The following is a 22051-nucleotide window of genomic DNA, read 5'->3' as shown; positions in this document are numbered from 1 at the left end:
TTAAAGAGAAACATTTCTTAAGATTTCTGATGCAATTTTTCATGACTTTTTAGTTTAAAAAATTAATTTTAAGAGAATATTTTAAAAACATTGCAAAACATTTCAAATTATTTTCTAAAATTTCGAAAAAGAATTTTTCGATTTTTCGGAATTCAAAAAAATCACGATAAAATGGTAAATAATTTTTGTAGAAACTACTTTTTATATTAAAATTAAATAAAATAAAAAATTTAACAAATTGAGTAAAGAGACACATTTCTGAAGATTTCTGGAAAAATTTTTCATAATTTTTTATTTAAAAGAATTAATTTTAAGAGAATATTCTAAAAATGTTTCAAATTGTTTTCTAAAATTACAAAAAAGAATTTTTCGATTTTTCACAATTAAAAAAAATCAGGATAAGAATAGTGAATAATTTTTATAGAAACTTCTTTTCGCGTTAAAATGGAATCAAATAGAAAATTAAATAATTTGAGTAAAGAAACATTTCTGAAGATTTCTGGGAAAACTTTTCATGATTTTTTAGCGTAAAACAAATAGTTTTGGGAGAATATTTTAAAAACATTTGAAATTATTGTATAAAATTTCGAAAGCGAAGTTTTCGATTTTTTAATTTTCCGAAATTAGAAAAAAAAATACAATAAGAATAGTGAATTATTTTTATGGACACTTCTTTTTATATTAGATTAAATTAAAAATTAAACAAATTGAGAAAAAAAAAATATTTTTCAAGATTTCTGGGAAAAATTTTCATGATTTTTTGGTTAAAAAATTTAATTTTAAGAGAATATTTTTAAAACATTACAAAATATGTCAAATGATTTTCTAAAATTTCGAAAGATTTTTAAAATTTTTTTATTTTTCAGAATTAAAAAAATTTTACGATCAGAATAGTGAATTATTTGTGTATACCAAAATAATATCTTTGTGTATACTCTTATTTCACAACAAAATTTTTTAAGTATGCCGATAAGATAGAAAGTTGCCTTACTCACATACTTATCGACAGAGTATAATAGTACACGCTTTAGTCAAACAGACTAAGAAATGTCGCTTCGATAGATACATTTTTAGAAATGACATTTTTTCTCAAGAATTCGCGGACTCCTGGACCCTAGATCTCGAGGACGAAGCCTGAGCCAAAAATCCGACATCTTCAGGTTCTTCTCTTAAAAACATAAATTCCGGAAATTTGTGATTAACCAGAGACAAGTGCAATATCAAAAAAGATGTCAAGCAACGGAAAACCGGCCGAAGGTTCGATCCTGACGAAACTCGGTCTCAAACCATTAACAAAATGTAACCTCGTCAAATTTTATGTCCCGGTCGTCGGTGCCGCTTCGCATACTGCGATGTCCGTGAGTGTCATGAATCCCAGCCTTGCTTCCAGGTAAATTCATCATTATATCTTTCTTGCCCAACTTTAACCTTTTCCGTTTCTCTTTGCTCTATTTTTCCAAAATTTATCTGTTATTACGTAATCTGGACGGTCTTTTACCCGGGAAAAATATGCCGAGGATCATGAATTATTTTATTTGGTGTCATCGATTTAATAATAAGATTGTTAATACTAATTTGGAATATAATAAAATAATTCGGATATAATTTGTAAAAAATTAAAAGAATTCTGAAAACTTTGAACATTTTATTTGGCCGCGTGGGGAACGCCTTTTAAAATTAAGTATCTACTCACGTATTTTCTCAATTTTTTTAATTCCTTCGTTCCACACCTGGAAATTTTTTTATTTCTAAAAGTAGTTTTATGTTACTGGAGCTTACTACTTTTTTGAAATTTCGTTGTTTTTTTCGATTGGGAATATTATTTATATTATATATTCATATTTATTTTTTTATTTAACCATTCTTTTTTAGTTGAAAATTAATATTTCTAAATTGAAAATTCAACAATTTGGTTGCATTTTTTTTGTTAGTTAAAAATCCTTTTTTGTTGAATTCAACTGTTTTTCATTCGAAATAAATGTCTTTTTTTTATTGAAATCATTTTTCGTTGAGAATCAATCAGTTTGTTTAAAAATGAATTTTTTAACCAAATGAGTAACTATTACATTTAAAAATTTCACTATTTTGTTAAAAATTAATTTTTTTGTTGAATATTAATAATTTTAACTGATAATTCACCTCTTTAGTTGAAAATGTAACCTCTTCGGTGGAAAATGATATATTTTTGTTAAAAATTAATGTTTTTTCATTCATATTTTCATATTATTTTTATAGTAGAAAGTCGAAATTTTCGGGAACATTTAGTTTTAAATTTAACTGTTTTATTGAAAATTCATCCTTTTTGATAGAAAATTAATCTTCTTGATTTTATAAATTTATCTTTTGCTTGAAAATTCAACTGTTTGGTTAAATTTCTCTCTCTGTTGATTGGAAAATGTATCTTAGTTAAAAAATCTTCTTTATTGAATTCAATTATTACATTTTTCGTTGGAAACAAAATGTTTTAAATAAAAATTTTTAATAAAAAATGTTTTTAGTTAGGAATGTAATTGTTTTGTAAAATATTCTTTCTTTTTGGTTGAAAATAAATTCTTTTAACTGAAAGATCAAAGGTCCCAGTTGAAAATTTAACTATTTTATTAAAAATCCTTTTTTTTGTTGTTGAAAATTAATTTTAATAACGAAAAATTTATTTAATATAGTAGAATCTTCTATCATTTTAGTAATTTAGTTGATCTAATTCATCTCTGGTTGAAAATTTAACTATTCAATTTTTTATTGAAAGTTCGTATTTTTAGTTAAAAATTTGTGCTTTTTTGGTTGCAATATCCACTATTTCATTTGTCGTTAAGAATTAATTTTTTTTGTTTTGAAATTCAACTACATACTTTGTGAAAGGTAAAATATACATTTTTAAATTTTTCTTACTGAAAGATGAACTATTCCATTTGAAAATTTAACTATTTGGCTGAAAACTCCTGTTTTTTTTGTTCTTAAAAATTGATTTTTTAAAATTAATATTTTAACTAATCTTCTAAAATATTCCATAATTTTAGTTGAACATTCACCTCTTTGGTTGAGAATTAATTTTTCCAATTGGACCATTTAATTTTTGGTTGAAAAGTCATCTTTTTTTATTGAAAATTGATCTGTTTTTTTAAATTAATATTCTTGGTTGAAAAATCAACTATTCCAGATTAAAATTTATAATTTCAGTTTACAATTTAATTAACGAGATGAAACTTAAACTCTTTTTTTTTTAATTCATGTTTTTCGTTGAAAATTCGTCATTTTGAGTGAAAATGCATTTTTTTGGTTGAAGATTTAACAATTTTGTTGAAAATTTTAATTGAAAGTTCAGTTTTGTTAAAAAAATTTGTTTAACTGTAAGTTTTAATTTATTTAGTAAAAAATTCGTCTTTTCCAGAAGAATATAATTGATATTTAATCTTTTCGATTTAAAAATCTTTCTTTTTGCATACAAATTCCAAATTTTTTTCTGTTGACTGAAAAATTTTGTTGGTTTGAAAATTCGTCTTTTTTGTTCAAAAATTAAGCTTAAGAAATGTTAAAAGGTATTTAAAATATTGAAAAAAATTTAAACTTCAAAAGATTTCCAAAGATTTAAAAGAAAATGAAATTTTTTTACGGTTTATACGAAAAATTAAAATGTTTTGAAAGAATAGAAAAGTTTTTTAAGATTTCTAGGAAAATTGAAAATGAATGAATTTTTCGTTTTTTCTTGTTGTTTTTAAAAAAATATTTTGATAAATTTTTTTAAATGTCTATTATATATTTTTTAATATTTTATTTATATTTTTAAAGTTTTTGCATATTTAAGTGAATAATTTTTATTGGGAAATTTACCTATATGGTTGAAAGTTAAACTATTTTGTTAAAAATTAATTTTTATGGTTGAATGTTCATCATTTTGTTAAAAATTCGTCATTTCTGTAAGAAAAATTTTGAAAATTCATAGTTTCGGTTCGAAAATTCGGCTTTTTGCATGAAAATTCCACATTTTTGATAAAATTTTTCTCTTTTCAGTTTAAAATCTTTCTGGGTTAAAATTTGAGATTTTGATTTAAAAATTAATCTGTTGAACAATGGAACAATTATTAATTTAGAAAAAATCGAGTAAGTTTATAAGATATTCAAACTATTCCATTTGAAAATTTAACTATTTGGTTGAAAATTCCTGATTTTTTTTCTTAAAATTAAAAAAAATAATAATAATTGATCTAATCTAGTAAAATATTCCATAATTTTAGTTGAACATTCACGTCTTTGGTTGAGAATTAATTTTTCCAATTGAACCGTTCAATTTTTGGATGAAAAGTCATCTTTTTTAGTTGAAAATTCAACTATTCCAAATGAAAATTTATCATTTTAGTTTAAAATTCAATTAACGAATTAAATTTTAAACTCTCTTTTTTTAAATTCATGTTTTTCGTTGAAGGTTCATCATTTTAAGTAAAAATGCATCTCTTGGTTGAAGATTTAACCATTTTTTAAAAATATTTTAATTAAAAGTATTAATTTATTTGGTTAAAAATTTGTCTTTTTCAGAAGAATATAATTGAAAATTAATCTTTTCGATTTAAAAATCTTTCTTTTTTCATTAAAAATTCACCCGTTGATCAACTGAACAATTATTAATTCCGAAAAAATCGATTAAGCTTAAGAGATATTAAACAGTTTTTAAATTATTGCAAAATAATTGAAAACTTGAAAAGATTTCCAAAGATTTAATAGAAAATGGAAATATGTATTTTACGGTTTATACAAATAATTAAAATGTTTGGAAGAATAAACAAGTTTATTAAGATTCCTACGAACATTGAAAATGAATGAATTTTTCGTTTTTTTGGGAATATTTTTATAAAGTTTATTTATTTATTTTTATATGTATATTATATATTTTATTTATTCATATTTTTAAAGTTTTTGTATATTTAACTGAAAAATTTAATATTCTATTTTTGGTTATAACTTAATCTTTTTTAGTTGAAAATTCATCCTTTTTGGTAGAAATGTAATATTCTTGGCTACAAATTGATCGTTTGTTTGAAAAATTCTTAAAATTTTGTTATAATATTTTTCTCTTGATTTCAAAATCCATCTTAGTTAAGAATTCTTCTTTTTGGTTGAATTCAACAAGTTTTCAATTAATTTAATTTTTAATCATTTTTTTCAGGAAATTAAACTAATTGGTTGAATGTTAAATTATTTTGTTAAAAATTAATTTTTATGGTTGAACATTCATAATTTTGTTGAAAAATTGTCATTTCTGGAAGAAAAATCTTGAAAATTCATAGTTTAGGTTCGAAAATTCGGCTTTTTGCCATGAAAATTCCACATTTTGGATAACATTTTTCTCTTTTGAGTTTAAAATCTTTCTTGGTTAACATTTGACTTTTCGATTTAAAAATTAATCTGTTGAACAATGGAACAAGTATTAATTTTTAAAAAATTGAGTAAGTTTAAAAGATATTCAAACGCTTTAAATATATTTTGAACTGAAAATTTAACTAATCTAGTAATATATTTCATCATTTATTTTAAAATTCATTTTTTACTGCAAATTTATCTATTCATTTTTTGGTAGAAAAATGATTCTTGTTTAGTTGAAAATTCGTCTTTAATAAATAATAACAACAGTTGATTCTAAATCCGTAAGTTTAAACAAATGTAAGCATCCAATTGAAACTTTATAAACTATTAAAAATTTTGTAACAATTCTAAATTAATCGAATAATCATTAAATACTTTTCTTAAGTTTCAAATTCTAATCAAATATTGTTTCAGCCATAAAATATTCAATTTTTAACCCATTAATTTATTTGACTTATTATTAATGCAAAAAATTAATATTAAGCAATATTTGGCTCTTCATTCAAAATAAATAATTATAAATCAAATATTCAAAGCTGAAATTAAAAGTGAATGGTTTTAAATAGAAAGCCTTAAATCTTTAACATTTTCAGAGAGTTACCTTTATACTTTAAACGCTACAATTTTAATTGTTCTATTTTTAAAGTGATTCATTTTAAAGTGCAATTGTTGAATTATTATGAATAAATAACTGTTGGACACTTATTAATTTAGAAAAATTCGTGCAATATTTTGAAATATTTAAACATTTTGTAAAGATTCAAAATTAATTTAAAACCTGAAGTTATTTCATATAGTTTAAAACAAAATCTATATTTTTTTAGAATTGTAAAAAATATTTAGAAGTATTTCAAGATTGTGAAAGGTATTATAAGAATAAAATAATTTTAATATTTATATCTAATTTTTTATATTTTTATTTAAAATTGATATAGTTTATTATAAAAACATTATAATTTCATTATAAACGTAATTTAATTTAATTTATAAATAAAAACATAATTTAAAGATTATAAAATAATTTTAATATCTTCATTATTATGTTTTATTCTGAACTATTTAAAAAGAAATCAAAATGATTAAGATTTCTAAGAAAATTGAAAACGATTTTTTATTTTTAAAAACTAATTTTACGGAAATATTTAAACAGATTTCAAAAGAGTTCCATCTTTGTCAAGAATGAATCTGGAAGCTTGTAAGCAATTTTTTTTAACTTTGCAGGCTTTTTTTTTAGAAAAAATTCGAATCAATTTAAAAGATATTTAGAATTTAAAAAAAAACCAAAAGCTATTTAAAATAGATTTCAAATTAAAAAAATAAAATTTAGATTTTTGAAGTGTTTGAAATAAATTTGAAAGATTTCTAAGGAGTTTGAAAGTGTAAAATTAATAAATTTTCTTGAGATTTCTGGCGAAACGAATTTTGTTTGTTTTGTTATTTTCAACAAATGACTTAGAGAATATATTTTTATTTATATTTGGATGGTGACTTTATATTTTTGAAACTGAATCTGAGTTTTTGTAATTTATAACATTTTAAATTATGCATTAATTTAAAATTGTTCAACTGAAAAGTGTTCTTTAAGAGTTCGAAGTTTTTGATTTCATTATTCTTAAAAAAGGTTTTGTTAACCGTGAAATGACGGGATTTTTTTTCTTTCCCTGATTCTAAAAAACACGTATGAGGCTTAAAAAAAAGTTAAAAGATTTCCGAGGATTTCAAGGGGTTTTAAAACTCTTAATGTATTTTAATACATTTTCCATGATTTCAGATAATATTATCATAGAATATCAGGGATTTTCATAATATTTTAGTGCATTTTTAATAATTTATTTATGAGAATTGAGGTATTTTGTAAGGTTTTAATTATTTGAAGAGATTTGGAATTCACCCTGAATTCTTTGGAATTCTCTCGAATTTATGATTAAAAGATTAAAAATATTTTTATGTATTTTTTTTTCAAATTCCATGGCATTTTCAAGAGGTTTGAAAATTTTCAGATGATTGTAAAGGATTTAAAATTATTTTGATTATTTTAAATGATTAAAAAGAATTCTTTTTATTGATTTCAGTAATTTAATGTGCTTTAAAATTTCAAGGGCTTTAACAAGATTCAAAGGGGTTCAAAAGATTAAAAAAAAATTTATTTCAGTAGTTTGAAGGCTTTCAAAGACTGACATATTTTAGGATATTTTAAACATTCCAAGGCACTTTCAACATATTTAAACAATTTTAAAGGGTTTTAATCATTTTAATATTTTAATGGATTTCAAAGAATTTTTCACCAGACATGAGGGATGTCGTAGGGTTTCGAAGATTTCGAGAATTCTACCCAATTCAAATAATTTTTTCACATTTTTGAATTTTCTTCAATTCACTTTAGTGCTTTTTAAATTCAGGTTGATTTTTGTTGTCGTAAATTTCATCTAATTCTTCTCATTTCTTTTAAATTTCTCTAAATTCACTCAAAATTTATTGTAATCAATCAAATTTTTTCGAATCTTATCATTGTTCCAATTCACCTGAGTTCTTTTGAATTTTTCTAAGCTTATTTCAAAGTTACTGAATTCAGTTAAGTTTTTTCATATTTTAAAATGGTTTAAAATTAAGTTGGTTTTTGTTGTTGTAATTCATCTTGAATTTTTATAAATTTCATTGAATTCTTTTTTATAATAAATTCCTCTAAACTCATTCGAGTTTTACGGAAATCAATGGACTCTTTTGAATTTCAAAAATGTTTTCCAATTTGTTTGAATTCTTATGAATGTAAATTGAATTATTCCGAAATCTTCTGAATTTATCTAGAATTTTTTATCCTTTGAGCCCGAAAAATTACCCTATTCACGCATTTTGTAATTATTGAAAGTTCTCAACTAGAAAGTATATAATTTTCGAAGTTTTTATAATATATAATAATTTGTAATGGTGAAAATGACAGTGACTTTTGATTTGACAAAATCACATCTTTTCGTAAAAAAATTTATCCTGTCCTTTTAAATTGTCACTTTATATTATATGATATGATGCTTATTAATAATATATTCATCGTATTTAAATTTTCTATAATTTTAATTTACAATTATATTTTGAATGTGTAATTCTAAAACAGTTTAATCTTTGAGGCCTTGAAACAAAAGTTTTTTCTTAAATTAATTTTAGGAGATTTAAAATTAAAAATGTAAGAATTCTGTGGTTTCAAATTTAAATATTCAAAATTTTAGGACCATTTTGAAAATATATATTTAAAAATTTAATATTAAAAGCCTTGATGTCAGTTTTCATTTTAATAATTTTAGATATCAGTATAAAGCAATTTCGAATTTAAAAGCCTAAAACTGTACAATTTCGAAAATAGAAATCATATCATGGCAATATTGTCTTGTATTCTTTATCTTAATTTTTAATTTTCAATGTAAAATCTTAAAATTTCCCGATTTTTAGTTGAAGATTTAAACAAATAAGTCATTTCCTATTTTAAAATATTTTATATTCTAAACTTTTTAGAATGAATATTAATTCTAAAAGAAGATTTGAAGTAAAAAAATTATCAATTAAGTTTAAAATAAAAATCGATGAAATTAAACTATCTGAAATTGAGACATCAGTAAATGGACAATTTCGATAATTTTAAGCGGTTAAAATTTCAGAGCTCTGAATTTTTATTTTTTTCCTTTCACTGGTTTTAATTAGCCATTTAATTAGCAGTTTTAATTAGCATTAGCAATTTAAAAATTATTAATTTTTAAGCGATCTAAATTTACTTCAAATAATTGAGATTTTAAAGGGGTATAGTATAAAAAAGTTCTTTTATCACAATGTTTGGTGACTAAAATTTTTTTCAGTCTTAAATGAAGTTTGTGTTCTTTTAAGTTTCAACGTTCGCGAGTAGACATTTTTTCATTTTTAACGTTTCCCATTTCAAATTACTATCTATTTCGAAAGGTTTTTTTTTAAAGAAAAATTGAATTAATTTTTCATTTTAGAAAAAGTTGTCTAATCAGTTTCCATGTTAACTTTTACTTTTATTATGTAATGGCAATTTAAAAATCTAGAATTTCAGAAGCTTTTCCTTTGAAAGATTTCATTTAGTTTTCAATATTAAATTTTACACGCTTTTAATTATAAAGAATACAATTCCTCTGAATTTTAAATGATCCGATTTTAAAAATTTTATTTTTAAAATATTCCATTTTTAACGTTTTGACATTGTCATATTTTCGATATTTCAATATACAATCATGCTAGTTTTGTGATTCTCTAAATCAAATTAAAATAGTTTAATTTTTAGCACTTCGACTTTGAAAGTATAAAATTCAACTCCTTTTTCTTAATAAATTGTTCAAATCGTTCTATTTTTTTTTCAAATTTCAGACGCTTGCTATTTGAAATTATTAAATATTGTTTCAAAAATATTTGAAACCTTATATTAAAAAATTGATTCAACTCTTTAACGTTAAATAAAAATTCTGAAAAATTTAGGAACAATGTATGATCGTTTTCTAATCGATTTTTGCAGAAAAATATTTTAATTTTTACTATTTTCTCGGTTGCAACAGTGGCCGTTAAAGGGTTAACAATAGATTTTTAAATTTTCATATTTTCATTAATAAAACGCATCACCGTATTTTCCTTTAATACACATAAACATTTCCTTATCCTTCTTATTATATGACTTAAAGTCAATTAATTTTTTACAAAAACGTTTGCTGATATTTATTGTTTTCCGCAATTGATAATATATGTGAAAAAGCTGCGGGTTTCACAAAGAGAGTTAATTTTGGTACAAAGCGAGAGAAATGAAGAATATTTATCGGGAGAACCGGAGACAAAAATTTTTAAAATAGTGATCACCCTGAAAAAGTATCGTTTGGTCCTTATATTTTGTCCCACAGGGACTGTCATGCCTGTCGTTATTTTTCCCATATTTTAAAATATTTTTAATAGATTTTTGTTTTCGAAAATCCTGTGGTCAAAACTAGTCAACTTTTTGGCAATCACTCTATAATTTATAATAACAATTAATATTATAATAAGGTTTTATGTGATATATTATTCTCCCTAATAAAAATTCAAAATTTTATTATCACAGAATATCGCCAAAATGGGACGTGACAAATGCTCTGCTTATTGCCACTCTCGTTGGAACTGGCACATACATTTACACTAGAGAACACTTGAAAAATGCCGAAAATTGTCCGAGAATTTGTTACAGGTGAGTTTCAAAAATCAGTTTTATTTCATTTTTTTTTCTTTATGGAACTTTTTTTTGGTTCGATTATGGTCTTCTGCCATCCCCCTAAAATTTGGAAATTAAAATAATTTTTGAGGCCCTTTTTGAAAAATTTGATTTTTCTAGTTAATTGATATAAAATGCACAAATATGCCCAAAAAGATATGGTAAATATTGCCTGAATTTTTTTTCATGAAACTTTTAAATTAATTATGTTTTTTTTACAACTTGCGAATATTTTAAGAGAAAAATTTAAATAATCGAGACCTTTTGAGAAAAATTCGATTTTTGGACTTAATTAGTTTGAAATTTACAAATTGCCTTAAAAATATACTGTATGTTGTCTCAAATTTGTTTTCGATTATTATTCGCTGCTTTCATAAAAATATTTTAAGATAAGAATAAAAATTATCGATGGGATCCTTTTTGAAAAAAAAATCAATTTTTGTATTTGAAATGCAAACCTTTTTTCTAAGAGGATATAGTAAATATTGAACATTCATTATTATAAAATAAAAAATACAAGTATGTATATATATGTATAAATAATAATTATTATTATTGTGAATATTTAAATTTGTGTTTAATTTTTTTTAAATCATTATTTTTCCGTGCTATCCTGCGAACATTCAATGATGAAAATTAAAACAATCGGTGGGGCTCTTATTTAAAAAAATGGAGTTTAGTAATTAATATATGTAAGAATTTGCCTAAAAGTAAATTTAAATTTACTGAATAAATAAATTAAATAAAGTAAATTTTGCCTCATTTAAGGTGAAAATTAAAATAATCGAATGGCCCTTTTTAAAAAAAGTAAATTTTTTCAGTTTCGCATTTCGAATGAAATAAATAAACAATTCAATTGAAAATTCAAATATCAGTAGGCGATTTCAAATTTAAATTTTTCAAAAGGGTACCACCAACTAATTTTTTGAGTTGAAAATGAAGGTTTTTGTTTGAAAATTTGTCTTTTTTTTTGTTCAAGAGTCATCAGTTTAGATGAAAATTAATCTCTTTGGTTACAAATTTAATTATTTTCTTGAAAATGCTTTTTGTTGAAAATTCAACTGTTTTATTAAAATTACACGGGTTCGGTTGAGGATTTTACTATTTTGTCGAATCAAAATACAAAAATTTTTAATTAAATAGCTGAATTTTGAAGGAAAAAAGGTAAATAATAAACCAAACGTGGAATAGTTTAATTTTCAGTTAAAAAATTCATATTCAACAAGAACAAAAAAAAAAGAATGATCAAAAAAATATGTACATTTTTTAGGCTAAGATATTAATTTTTAACTAAAATAATTATTCCTTAACCAAAAAAGATTGATTTTTAACAAAATAGATACATTTTTTATCAAATTTTAATTTTAATGGAACTTTAACGTAATAGTGGAACTTTCAACCAGAAATGCTAAGAATATTAATATTTCATTACAAAAGACAACTTTTCAACAAAATACAGACATTTTATATCAAAATACCTGATTTTTTAAGGAAAAAGATAAATATTGAACCAAACATAGATAGTTACATTTTCAGTTAAAAAAAAAAAACATATTCAACAAAAAAAAAGAATTATCAAGAAAAGATGTACATTTTTAAGCAAAGATATTAATTTTTAACTAAATTAATGATTCTTCAATGAAAAATATTCATTTTGATCAAAATAGATGCATTTTTAACCAAATTTTTAATTTTTAATTTAACTTTAACCTAATAGTGGAATTTTGAACCAAAAATATTAAGAATATAAATATTCCATGACAAAAGACAGCGTTTCAAGAAAACACAGAAATTTTAAATGAAATAGCCGAATTTTTAAGGAAAAAAAAGACAAATATTAAAACAAAAATATGGAATAGTTAAATTTTCTGTTAAAACAAATTAATTTTCAACAAAAAAAAAAAGAATTATAAAAAAAATAGATAAATTTGTGAGCAAAGAAATTAATTTTTCAAATCAATAGTTGAATTAAAAAAAAAAAGATAAACGAATTTTTAACTAAAATAGTAAAATTTGTAACCAAAGAGATGAATTTTCAACCAAGAAAATTAAATTTCTATCAAAAAAGAAAAATTTTTAACAACAAAAATGGAATAGTTAAATTTTCAGTTAAAAAATAATTTTGCATAAAAAAAAAATGTTCTGGCAGGGTGACGACTGAACCGGGAAACCTGGAAATGACCTGGAAATTGATTAAAAAATCGGGAATTTAATTCTGATCACAGTAAAATTCAAGTTTTTATTATTTTAATAATTTTGGTCATTTTAGAATTATTATTATTTTATTATTGAAAGAATCAGGGTGGCCGCTGGACCGGGAATTTTTCAAAACCGGAAAAAGCCGGGAAATGACAGTGCATTGTTTTTACCAGGAATTTAAAAAATTTGTAGAAGAAAAATCTGTCAATTATGCTATTATTATTATTTCAAAATTTTCGATTTGAAATTTTTATTTTAAAGCTGATATTTTTAATTTAAAGAATTTTTAAATGCTTTCTTAAAAACTTGAACAAACAAAAAATAAAAGCCTTTGATGTTGAAAATTTTAGATAAAAAACATTTTTATTTGATAAATAAATAATTTTTGTTGCAATTTATCTGTACTTTAAGTAATAAAAAGTGAATAAAAACGATTTTAAAACAGTTCAAAATTTAAGAATTTTCACATTTTAACGTTAAAATTTAAACGGTTACTATAGTAAAGTCTTAGTCATTAAACAAATGTGAAGGTGTGACTGTAAGTTTATAAACTATTTTCAACTTAAAAATTACTTCGTAATAATATATTCTTGATTAAAGGATTTTACTAAATTTAAAATATTTTTCAGTCTAATATATTAAATTTTTAGACCATTCAATTTGAAATTTTTAATTAAAAAAAAAGATTAATTATTCAATGTTTAGAAATATTTGAATTTTTATTTAAGACAAGTTAATTGAAACCAAATATTTAAAAGTAAAAAATCTTTAACTGAATTGTTTGGCATAGAAAGCCTGGAATCGTTAAATTTTCGAAGATCTTTTAAACTTTGAAACTTACAATTTTAATTGTAGAATTTGAAAAATGCTTAATTTGTAAGTGAAATTTTTAAATTTTGATGTATAATTTACAATTGAACATTTGTCGAAAAAATTTGAGTAATTTTAAGAGATATTTAGGAGTTTTAAAGAGATTAAAAATTATCATGCAAATTTTAGAAAGTTTTCTTAAAATCGTCTAGAATCTTTTTTGAAAATTTTGTTTAAATCTTTGAAATTTTTTTTAAAATATTCTCATATAATAATTTTTCGAAATGAAAAATTATTTTTAATTTTCCTATGAATCTTAAGAAAATGTTTTTATTCTTTTGAAGCATTTCACAATTCTTGAAAAGAATCTAAGTTTTTTGTGTAAAATCTGCGAAAATCTATATTTTGTTTTATATTAGGCTATCATTTCAAGTTTTACATTAAATTTGAATCTTTTCATAACGTCTACATATCTCTTAAAATTACTCAAATTTCGCCTACAAATAATAAATGTCCAAATTGTAAAGAAATTTTCTGAAATTTGCAGGATTTTCTGAAAATTGTAGAAAAAATTCAATTCATTTTGACTGATATTTAGAAGTTCTGAAAAAATTTCCCAAAAAAATTTTTAATTTAAAACGAAAATCTTCAAAGTTTTACTTCAAAATCTTGAGAAATCTAGAATTTGTTTTAAATTTAAAATTATTTTGGAAATTTTTTCAGAACTTCTAAATATCAGTCAAAATGAATTGAATTTTTTCTACAATTTTCAGAAAATCCTGCAAATTTTAGAAAATTTCTTTACAATTTGGACATTGATTATTTGTAGGCGAAATTTGAGTAATTTGAGTAATTGAGTAATTCTAGATTTCTCAAGATTTTGAAGTAAAATTTTGAAGATTTTTAAGGATGCTTATACTATTTAAAAACAAAATAATTTTATTTCTAATTTAAGAAGTGTTCAGTTAAAAATGTTTCAATCTTACAATATTTGATTTTTTAGCTTAAAATTCCTCAAAATTTTAAAGTTAATTGATTTATTTTTTAATTTAGAGCATTGCAAATGATAACGTAAATTTATATTTTGTTATATTGAAAAACGCTAGTACCTTCAATTTTATACGCGTAAATTATTGAGCATTTGAATACAAAATTTTAAAATTAAAACCTTTTAAATTTCAATTTTAAAAGTTTAAAATTTAACAGTTCCACTTTGAGTGCTTTCATTTGCAGCTCAGTTTTTATTACCTCAAGTGAAAATTTTTTAGTTCTAATGTTCTTTTTTTTTTAAATTTTATTGACCGTGAAAAATGTTTGCGAACCGGGAAAAAACCGGGAAATGACCGGGAATTTATTTCGTCGATTAAACCGGTTCAGAATAATCGGTTCAGAACTCTAGGTTAGTGTAACAGCTAAAATTGTTAATAATGTTATAAACAAATCAATTAACAAAAGAATTTTTCGTAATTCGCAATGTTTAGTTCATTTTAACCAATAGCTTTTGTGTAAAGTATCCCAGATAATGATGTTTTCTTACAATATGTTAAGAATAGCTAATGATGGCCAATTATTTAAGCAATTTTTATAAACAAATGCACATTTTGACAATTTTTTGGTGAAAAGGCTTGATTTTTCTTGCGGAATCAATTTAAAATGCTTTCCCAAAGACTCCTTGCTATCATATTTTCCATACTGGCCAAAAAAATGTGAATTTTTTAAACAAATTCACATTTAAACATTGTTTTCCTTAACAGGATTGACTTTTTTGCGGAGTCAACTTGAAATTTCTTGCCAAATACACCTGAAGAAAGACACTGAAAATTATTTTTAGTTATTTATAACACTGATTTATGGCCCTTTTTAATGAATTTGAAAGTCTTGGAAGAAATGGTATCACGGAAAAAGTTAGCAACAAAAAGTTGTAACTTTATTATTAAATAACAAATTGCTTTTTAACCGAAATAAAATATCCGCAGTTGCTCGTTATATCTAGAAGCCTTACGGTAATTTCTAAAAAAAGAAAAACATCAAAATCCGTTAAGAATTGCACTGTCGGTCGATTTTTGTCAAAAAAGTGCTTTTTTTCTGCTCTGTGTCCCGGCTAGTTATAATGAAAATTAATTTATATTTATTTATCCTCAGTGTAACGGGAGCTGTCTTGCTAAGTTTTGGATCGGTTTTGGCCTGTGCGATACTGCGTTCGGTAGCACCGCCAAATCCAACACTCTGCACAATTTTGGGACTCGGTTCGTCCATTCTTTTCATCAAAGTTGGTTCAAGCTACCTTCAGCACGTTGATGCGAACACAAAATAGAAATAGACAATCGCAGTCGCGATATTCGATGAATTTTGTTAACGTTATTTCCAAACGTGTCACCAAAAAAACAGCAGAAATTGATTAAAAATATATGTACAAAGGGATCACACCGTATTTATTTGGTGAACGTTATCTTGAATGTCGTCGAATAGTAATAACCGGCACATCGTTTTCTTTTCTTTTTTTTTTTTCAAGTTCTATGAGCCAAGCTTGTATAAAACTTGGCTGATGTTTCGTCTCTTCATTTAGACAGTACATCGAGCGGCTTCACTAATATTTAATCAATGTAGAGAACCTTGGACAACCAAAGTTTGTAGAATTATTTGAGGTATCAGCGATTGCAAAATATAATTATTGCAAAAAAAAAAACGCGACTTTAGCAGGCAATCTCGTCTGCGCTGTTGTTCTTGGAGCAACTTTGAATAACATTCAAATGGTATGGAAATATATGGCATATTTTATATTATAGTTGAAATGATTTTTGGTTTTTCTTCACCCAGCACATTTATTGGAAATGAAAAAGTCGAATTTATTTAATTGAAAACTTAAAAAAAAGAAAAGGTTGTCCTATGTCGGCACTGTGAGTTATTCCGGCAACCAGGCGTTTCTTAAAGATTGCGCGTGGATTGGCTTAATCTTTTTGTTAAGGTACAGGTTGATATACATTTTTCAAGCAAACGAAATACTATTTTCTTCCAGTATTGTGTCACAGCTACAGGTGTGTAGATATTTTGAAATGTTCAATCGATCAAGTGCCGTGGTTTCTGTGTTCAGCCTTATAAAGTTGATTTTTTATTTGGATTTGTTTCGTGTGTGTAATAGCATAAAATGTGTAAAAATTCGTAGTTATCCTGAGTCGGCACCAAACAGGCTGTCCTGAGTCGGCACCTTTTTTTTTTTGCTTTTGTTAGTATTTGTGTGTTATTTGTATTTTGTTGTGTTTCAATTCCATGTCAATCGTCTCTTGTTTTGCTTTTCATTAATGCAATTGAACCGCCGCATCATATAAGGGGATATCAAATTATTTTTGAGCTTTTTGTTGGCCCCTGACACATTTTTTTGAAAAATTAAAATTTTAAGTTTTGAAACCTATATCCTTGTAGGAAATTCAATTGCGCATCTTTTTTTCCTCTTGCAAAAAGTTTTCACTTTTGTAGTTTCCAAAATAAATGCAAAAAGCATGGTTTTTGAGAAACGACGATTTTCAGTGTTTTTTTCAATTTAACTCCTTCTAAATCCGAGAGTTTTCAATATTTTGACTTCAAACTTGAAACAATAATTTATTAGACTATTATGAAACTGTTAGTCATATCAAAATTAATATTTATTTGTATAAAAAAAAGTTAATTATTTTTTTCTTAATAGTTTCATAAATATCGTTTAAATATTTTCAATCGCAAAGTCTATTGGCGTAATTTTCAGCTAGAACAAACTTCCAGTGGATGAAATGTTCATAAGGGTCCAAATAAGTTTTTTATAAAATTTTACGTCAATTGGACCAGCTGCTGAAAAACTAAGATGTTTTAATGTTTTTGCTCGAGACGCCGCGCGGACAAAAATGTAAGACTCAGCGGCTTTTCTGAGAAAGGCGAGCCACAGTAACTATTTCCTGAAGGACTGCACACAAAAACTTATATTTTGCACAACGTTTTTACAAAAATGTATTATAAAACTAATAAGAATTTGTATGTATACATACATTAACTCATATAAAAAAGAGATATTATTATGATATCTCTTCCAGTAAAAACATATTATTTTCTTTTCCTCTTTCTTCTCCTCTTTCTTTACCTACAATGTTCCATGATTTCGCGGAAATTTCGTAAACGTAGAATTCCTAAGAAAAAATATGTGCATTAGAAGAGGGCTTGAAGAATACATTTTATAATAGTTTTGCACAAGGAAAGTTTAACGTCTTGAAAATAAGAGAATCGTTTCTCAAATGTGAAATTTTTGTATTGTTAATATCTGGTTAATATATTTTATTCAAAAAAATGGCACCAGTTTTGTCAAAACCTCGAGACTGAAAAAGAACAAGAAACGAGGAAGGATGGAAAGAAAATATTCGAAAAATTAGAAAGAATAAGGTATTTAAAAATTTAGACGAAAATTCGACAAATTAAAAGTCATAGTTTAACAAAAATGTAATAAAAATCTATTTTAATCTGAATCAGTGAAATGATGGTCACTAAATCAAATTAGTAAGAATTTTTAATGGAGATCCTTAATGATTTGATTTTGCCGCTGAGTCCTACATTTTTGTCCGCGCGGCGTGTCGAGCAAAACCATTAAAACATCGTAGTTTTTCAGCAGCTGGTCCAATTGACGTAAAATTTTATAAAAAACTTATTTGGACCCTTATGAACATTTCATCTGCTGGAAGTTTGTTCTAGCTTAAAACTACGTCGATAGACTTTGCGATTGAAAATATTCAAACGATATTTATGAAACTATCAAGAAAAAAATTATTAACTTTTTTTTATACAAATAAATATTAATTTTGATATCACTAACAGTTTCAAAATAGTTTAATAAATTATTGTTTTAAGTTTAAAATCAAAATATTGAAAACTCTCGGATTTAGAACGAGTTAAATTGAAAAAAACACTGAAAATCGTCGTTTCTCAAAAACCATGCTTTTTGCATTTATTTTGGAAACTGCAAAAGTGACAACTTTTTACAAGAGGAAAAAAAGATGCGCAATCGAATTTCCTATAAGGATATCGGTTTCAAAAGTTAAAATTTTAATTTTCAAAAAAATGGGTCAGGCGCCAAGAAAAAGCTCAAAAATAATTGTATACCCCTTTATATGATGCGGCGGTTCAATTTTGAAATATTCGCATCCTATAAATAAAGTTTCACAATATTCTACATATTTTTTTGTATTCTAAATGTTTTGAAATTGCCCATTTTCTCCTAAAACTAACATAAACTGCCCTTTTTCTTGCATTTCAGCTAAAAACATTATGTGCCGTGTTAGGACAAGAGGGTGCCGGCTTAGGACGTCCATTTTGAGAAATAGCAAAAATAGACTTCTTTACTTTAATTTTTTTCTTTCTTTTTAAGATTCAGGTTTTTGCGATTTTCATTATTGCAGTTTTGAAATGTTCCGATCCTATTAATATAGTCTGACAATATTCTACATATTTTTTGCATTGAACGAGCGGATGCTGGCTTAGGACCACTATTTTTTATCTGTTTTCGAGAAAAAAATTTCCTGTGCCGACTTGGGACGACTCTCCTCTGCCTGCTTCAGAACATAAACGTAGGTCGTAAGTAAGGGCAAAGCAGGAGATTTTATTGGCCAAGAAAAGTCAGGGATTTTGAAAAAAGTAAAAAAATGTTATTAAGATTCTTGCCATTGAATATTATTGGTCAACGAAAATGAAAAATTGGTGAAGGAAAACTTTGTGAATTTTTAAAATTAAGTTTGCTGGCTATCCTGATTTAATATTTTTGTTAGTAATGTATTTGTTTTGTATTTCTATTTCTTTCTTTTTGCAGTAGCCACTATCTGACGATTACGCTTTTATTGAAATTTTTCTTTATTGTTTTTTTTTAGTTAATCTATTTTAGGTTGAAATGAAATATTTTGATTTACATATTTTCTATTACATTATTTTCTGAAAATGCATCTTTTTTGGTTCAAGATTGAACCAATTGTTAAAAAATAAATTTTGTGTCGAAAAATCATCATTTTATTTTATAATTTATCTCTTTCAAGATATTTTTAAATTAAAAATTAAGCTACTTGTTTAAAAGTTGAATTTCTTTGTCAATTTTTTGTTTGTTATTATTTTTTTTTTTTGCTTCAAAATTAATTTTTTAAGTGAAAATCAGAAATTCAATTTTTTTTTCAAAGTTTTACCCTTTTTAGTTATAAAATGTAACTGTTTCCTAGTTAATTGAACAATTTGGTTGAAATTTTGTTTCGATGTTGACTGAAAAATTCTTTCTTGTTTGGAAATTCAACTCTTTTGGTAAAAGTTTCATCGTTTTTCCTTAAAAATTCAACTGGTGGCTTAAAAATTAATTTGTCTTGTTTAAGGATTCACCATCTGGTTAAAATTTGGTTAATTATTTGCCTGAAAATGAATTAATTTGGTTAAAAATTAATTTTGTTGATTAAATATTTAACTCTTGATCGAAATTTCACGTGTTTCGGTGAAAAATGCAACTATTGGATTAACATTTTAATTTTTTATTTAGTTATATAAGATCTTTTCTTTTAAAAATTCAAATGTTTCGTAGAAAATTCAACAATTTAGTAGAAATGTCATCTTTTTTTTGTTAAAAATACCATTTTTTCGTTGAAAATAATCTTTTTTTGGTTAAGGATTCAACTATGTTGTTGAAAATTGAACTGTTCTTTATTAAAAGCAAATATTATTTTTTATAGAAATATTAGCAATTAAATTTTTGATAAAAAATTATCCTTTCTAGTTGAAAATATAATAACCCCTTGTTCGAAAGTTTAACTTTAAAAAAATTTTTTTTTTGCTAAAGATTCATCATTTTAGTTAAAATTTTCACTATTTCGTTGAAAATTCCTTGTTTTCTTTTTTGATTGTTAATGGTCACGAAAAATTAAAAATTGTACAGTTAAAAACCCCTCTTCTTTGGTTCACAACTCAACTATATTGGTATCAAATTAACTTTTTCATGCAAATTCATATTTTGGTGTTGAAAATTCAACTAAAATATTTCTTGGTTCAAAATTCAACAATTCTTTTGTTTGAAAATTATTATTTTTTTGCTTAAAAAAATATTTGCTGATAATTCCACTTTTTTGGTTTAATGTTAAACTACTTTGATGGTGAAATAAAGGTCTTGAAAAATAATTTTTTAAAAATTCATTATTTTCGTTAAAAATTCTTTTCTTTCGTTGAAAGTTGAACTATTTTGTTGAAAAATGTATCTTTTTGATAGAAGATTTATCTCCTCGGTTAAAAATCTAATTATTTTACTGAATCTTTTTTTTGTTTCCTAATTAATTTTTTATGCAAAAAATACAACTTCCATTTTTGGTTGAAAACAACTGTTTTTTTAGTTGAAAATTAATATTTTTTTTAAAGGAAAAATAATCTTCTTGACTTGAAATTTCCTCTTTTCGGATAAAGTTCTTTCTTGGATGAAATTTTTTCTTGAGTAAAAAATCTGTATAGAAAATTCGTCTTTGATGGTATATTCATCATTTTATTTAAAAATTTACCTCTTTAGTTGAAATATTAATTATTTTGTTAAAAATATCACTATTTTGTTAAAAATTTTTTTCAATTTGTTTTTTTTTTACTGAAACGTCATCTTTTTTAGTTAAAAAATTTAGCTAATTATTTGAAAATTTGATTATTTTGTTGAAAATTGAACTCTGTTAAACATTTGACTTTTCGGGTTAAAAATATAACTATGTATTTGCTTTGAAATGTAACTAGTTTTGATTGAAGTGTTTTTTAAAATAAAAAATTCACTTATTTGGCTCAAAATTCAAGATTTTTTTAAAAAATCATATTTTTAGGTAGAAAATTAAAATTAATCTGTTTTGAATAGAAAATTCATTTTTGTTTGTGGAAAATTCAGTTTTCTTATGAAAAATTTAATTACTCAGATGAAAATGATTTAATAATTAATCTAATATAATTCACTTTTTGGAATTGCGTTTTGTTTAATTTAGTTTTAAATGTTTTATTTAGTACCATTTAAAATTTTTGGAATGCCTAATCTCTTCTAGAATCGTTTAACTGTAATTGAATTAGTTTAATTTTAAATTGTTAAGGAATAATAACAATTTTTTAATTTCTAATTTATTAATTGCCAATAAGAATGATTTTAAAATTCAAGAAACGATGGAATTAATTGTAAACGATTAAAAATTTTGAATTCTGAGCTTTCAATTTGAAGTTCGACAGTTTGTAGATTATACATTTCAAAGCAGTTCAATTTTTCAATTAATCATACATATTTTAAAAATAGAAAATATCACTAAATTTATGTTTTGGCAAAATTTACAAATTTATAGTTTTTGGTTTCTACTTACCTGATTCCAAAATTGTTTAATTGTTCTTTTGGGAAAATTTGCCAATTAAAAAAATGTACAAATTTGAATACCTATTTCGAAAATTGTTCAATTTTTTCGA

At 23.7% G+C, this 22051-nt stretch overlaps 1 protein-coding gene across 1 annotated transcript; it reads left to right on the top strand.

Annotated features, from left to right (window-relative positions):
* Positions 1 to 1090: 1090 nt before the first annotated feature.
* LOC117182110 lies at positions 1091 to 16385 on the top strand. The gene is made up of 3 exons (XM_033375142.1): positions 1091 to 1390; positions 10445 to 10567; positions 15743 to 16385. The coding sequence occupies exons 1-3, from the start codon at positions 1230 to 1232 to the stop codon at positions 15912 to 15914; spliced, it is 456 nt and encodes a 151-aa protein (XP_033231033.1). The 5' UTR covers positions 1091 to 1229; the 3' UTR covers positions 15915 to 16385.
* Positions 16386 to 22051: the final 5666 nt, after the last annotated feature.

This window comes from Belonocnema kinseyi, chromosome 10 (genome assembly GCF_010883055.1).
Source record: "Belonocnema kinseyi isolate 2016_QV_RU_SX_M_011 chromosome 10, B_treatae_v1, whole genome shotgun sequence".
NCBI lineage: Eukaryota > Metazoa > Arthropoda > Insecta > Hymenoptera > Cynipidae > Belonocnema > Belonocnema kinseyi.
Note: the sequence above shows the minus strand (reverse complement) of the source record. Positions and strands in the feature narration are given on the sequence as shown.

Excerpts from the sequence above, each read along its gene's own strand:
- LOC117182110 (XM_033375142.1), top strand. The coding sequence starts at position 1,230 with ATGTCAAGCAACGGAAAACCGGCCGAAGGTTCGATCCTGACGAAACTC. Across the intron at positions 1,391-10,444 it reads AATCCCAGCCTTGCTTCCAG|AATATCGCCAAAATGGGACG; the intron begins GTAAATTCATCA and ends TTATTATCACAG. Across the intron at positions 10,568-15,742 it reads TGTCCGAGAATTTGTTACAG|TGTAACGGGAGCTGTCTTGC; the intron begins GTGAGTTTCAAA and ends ATTTATCCTCAG.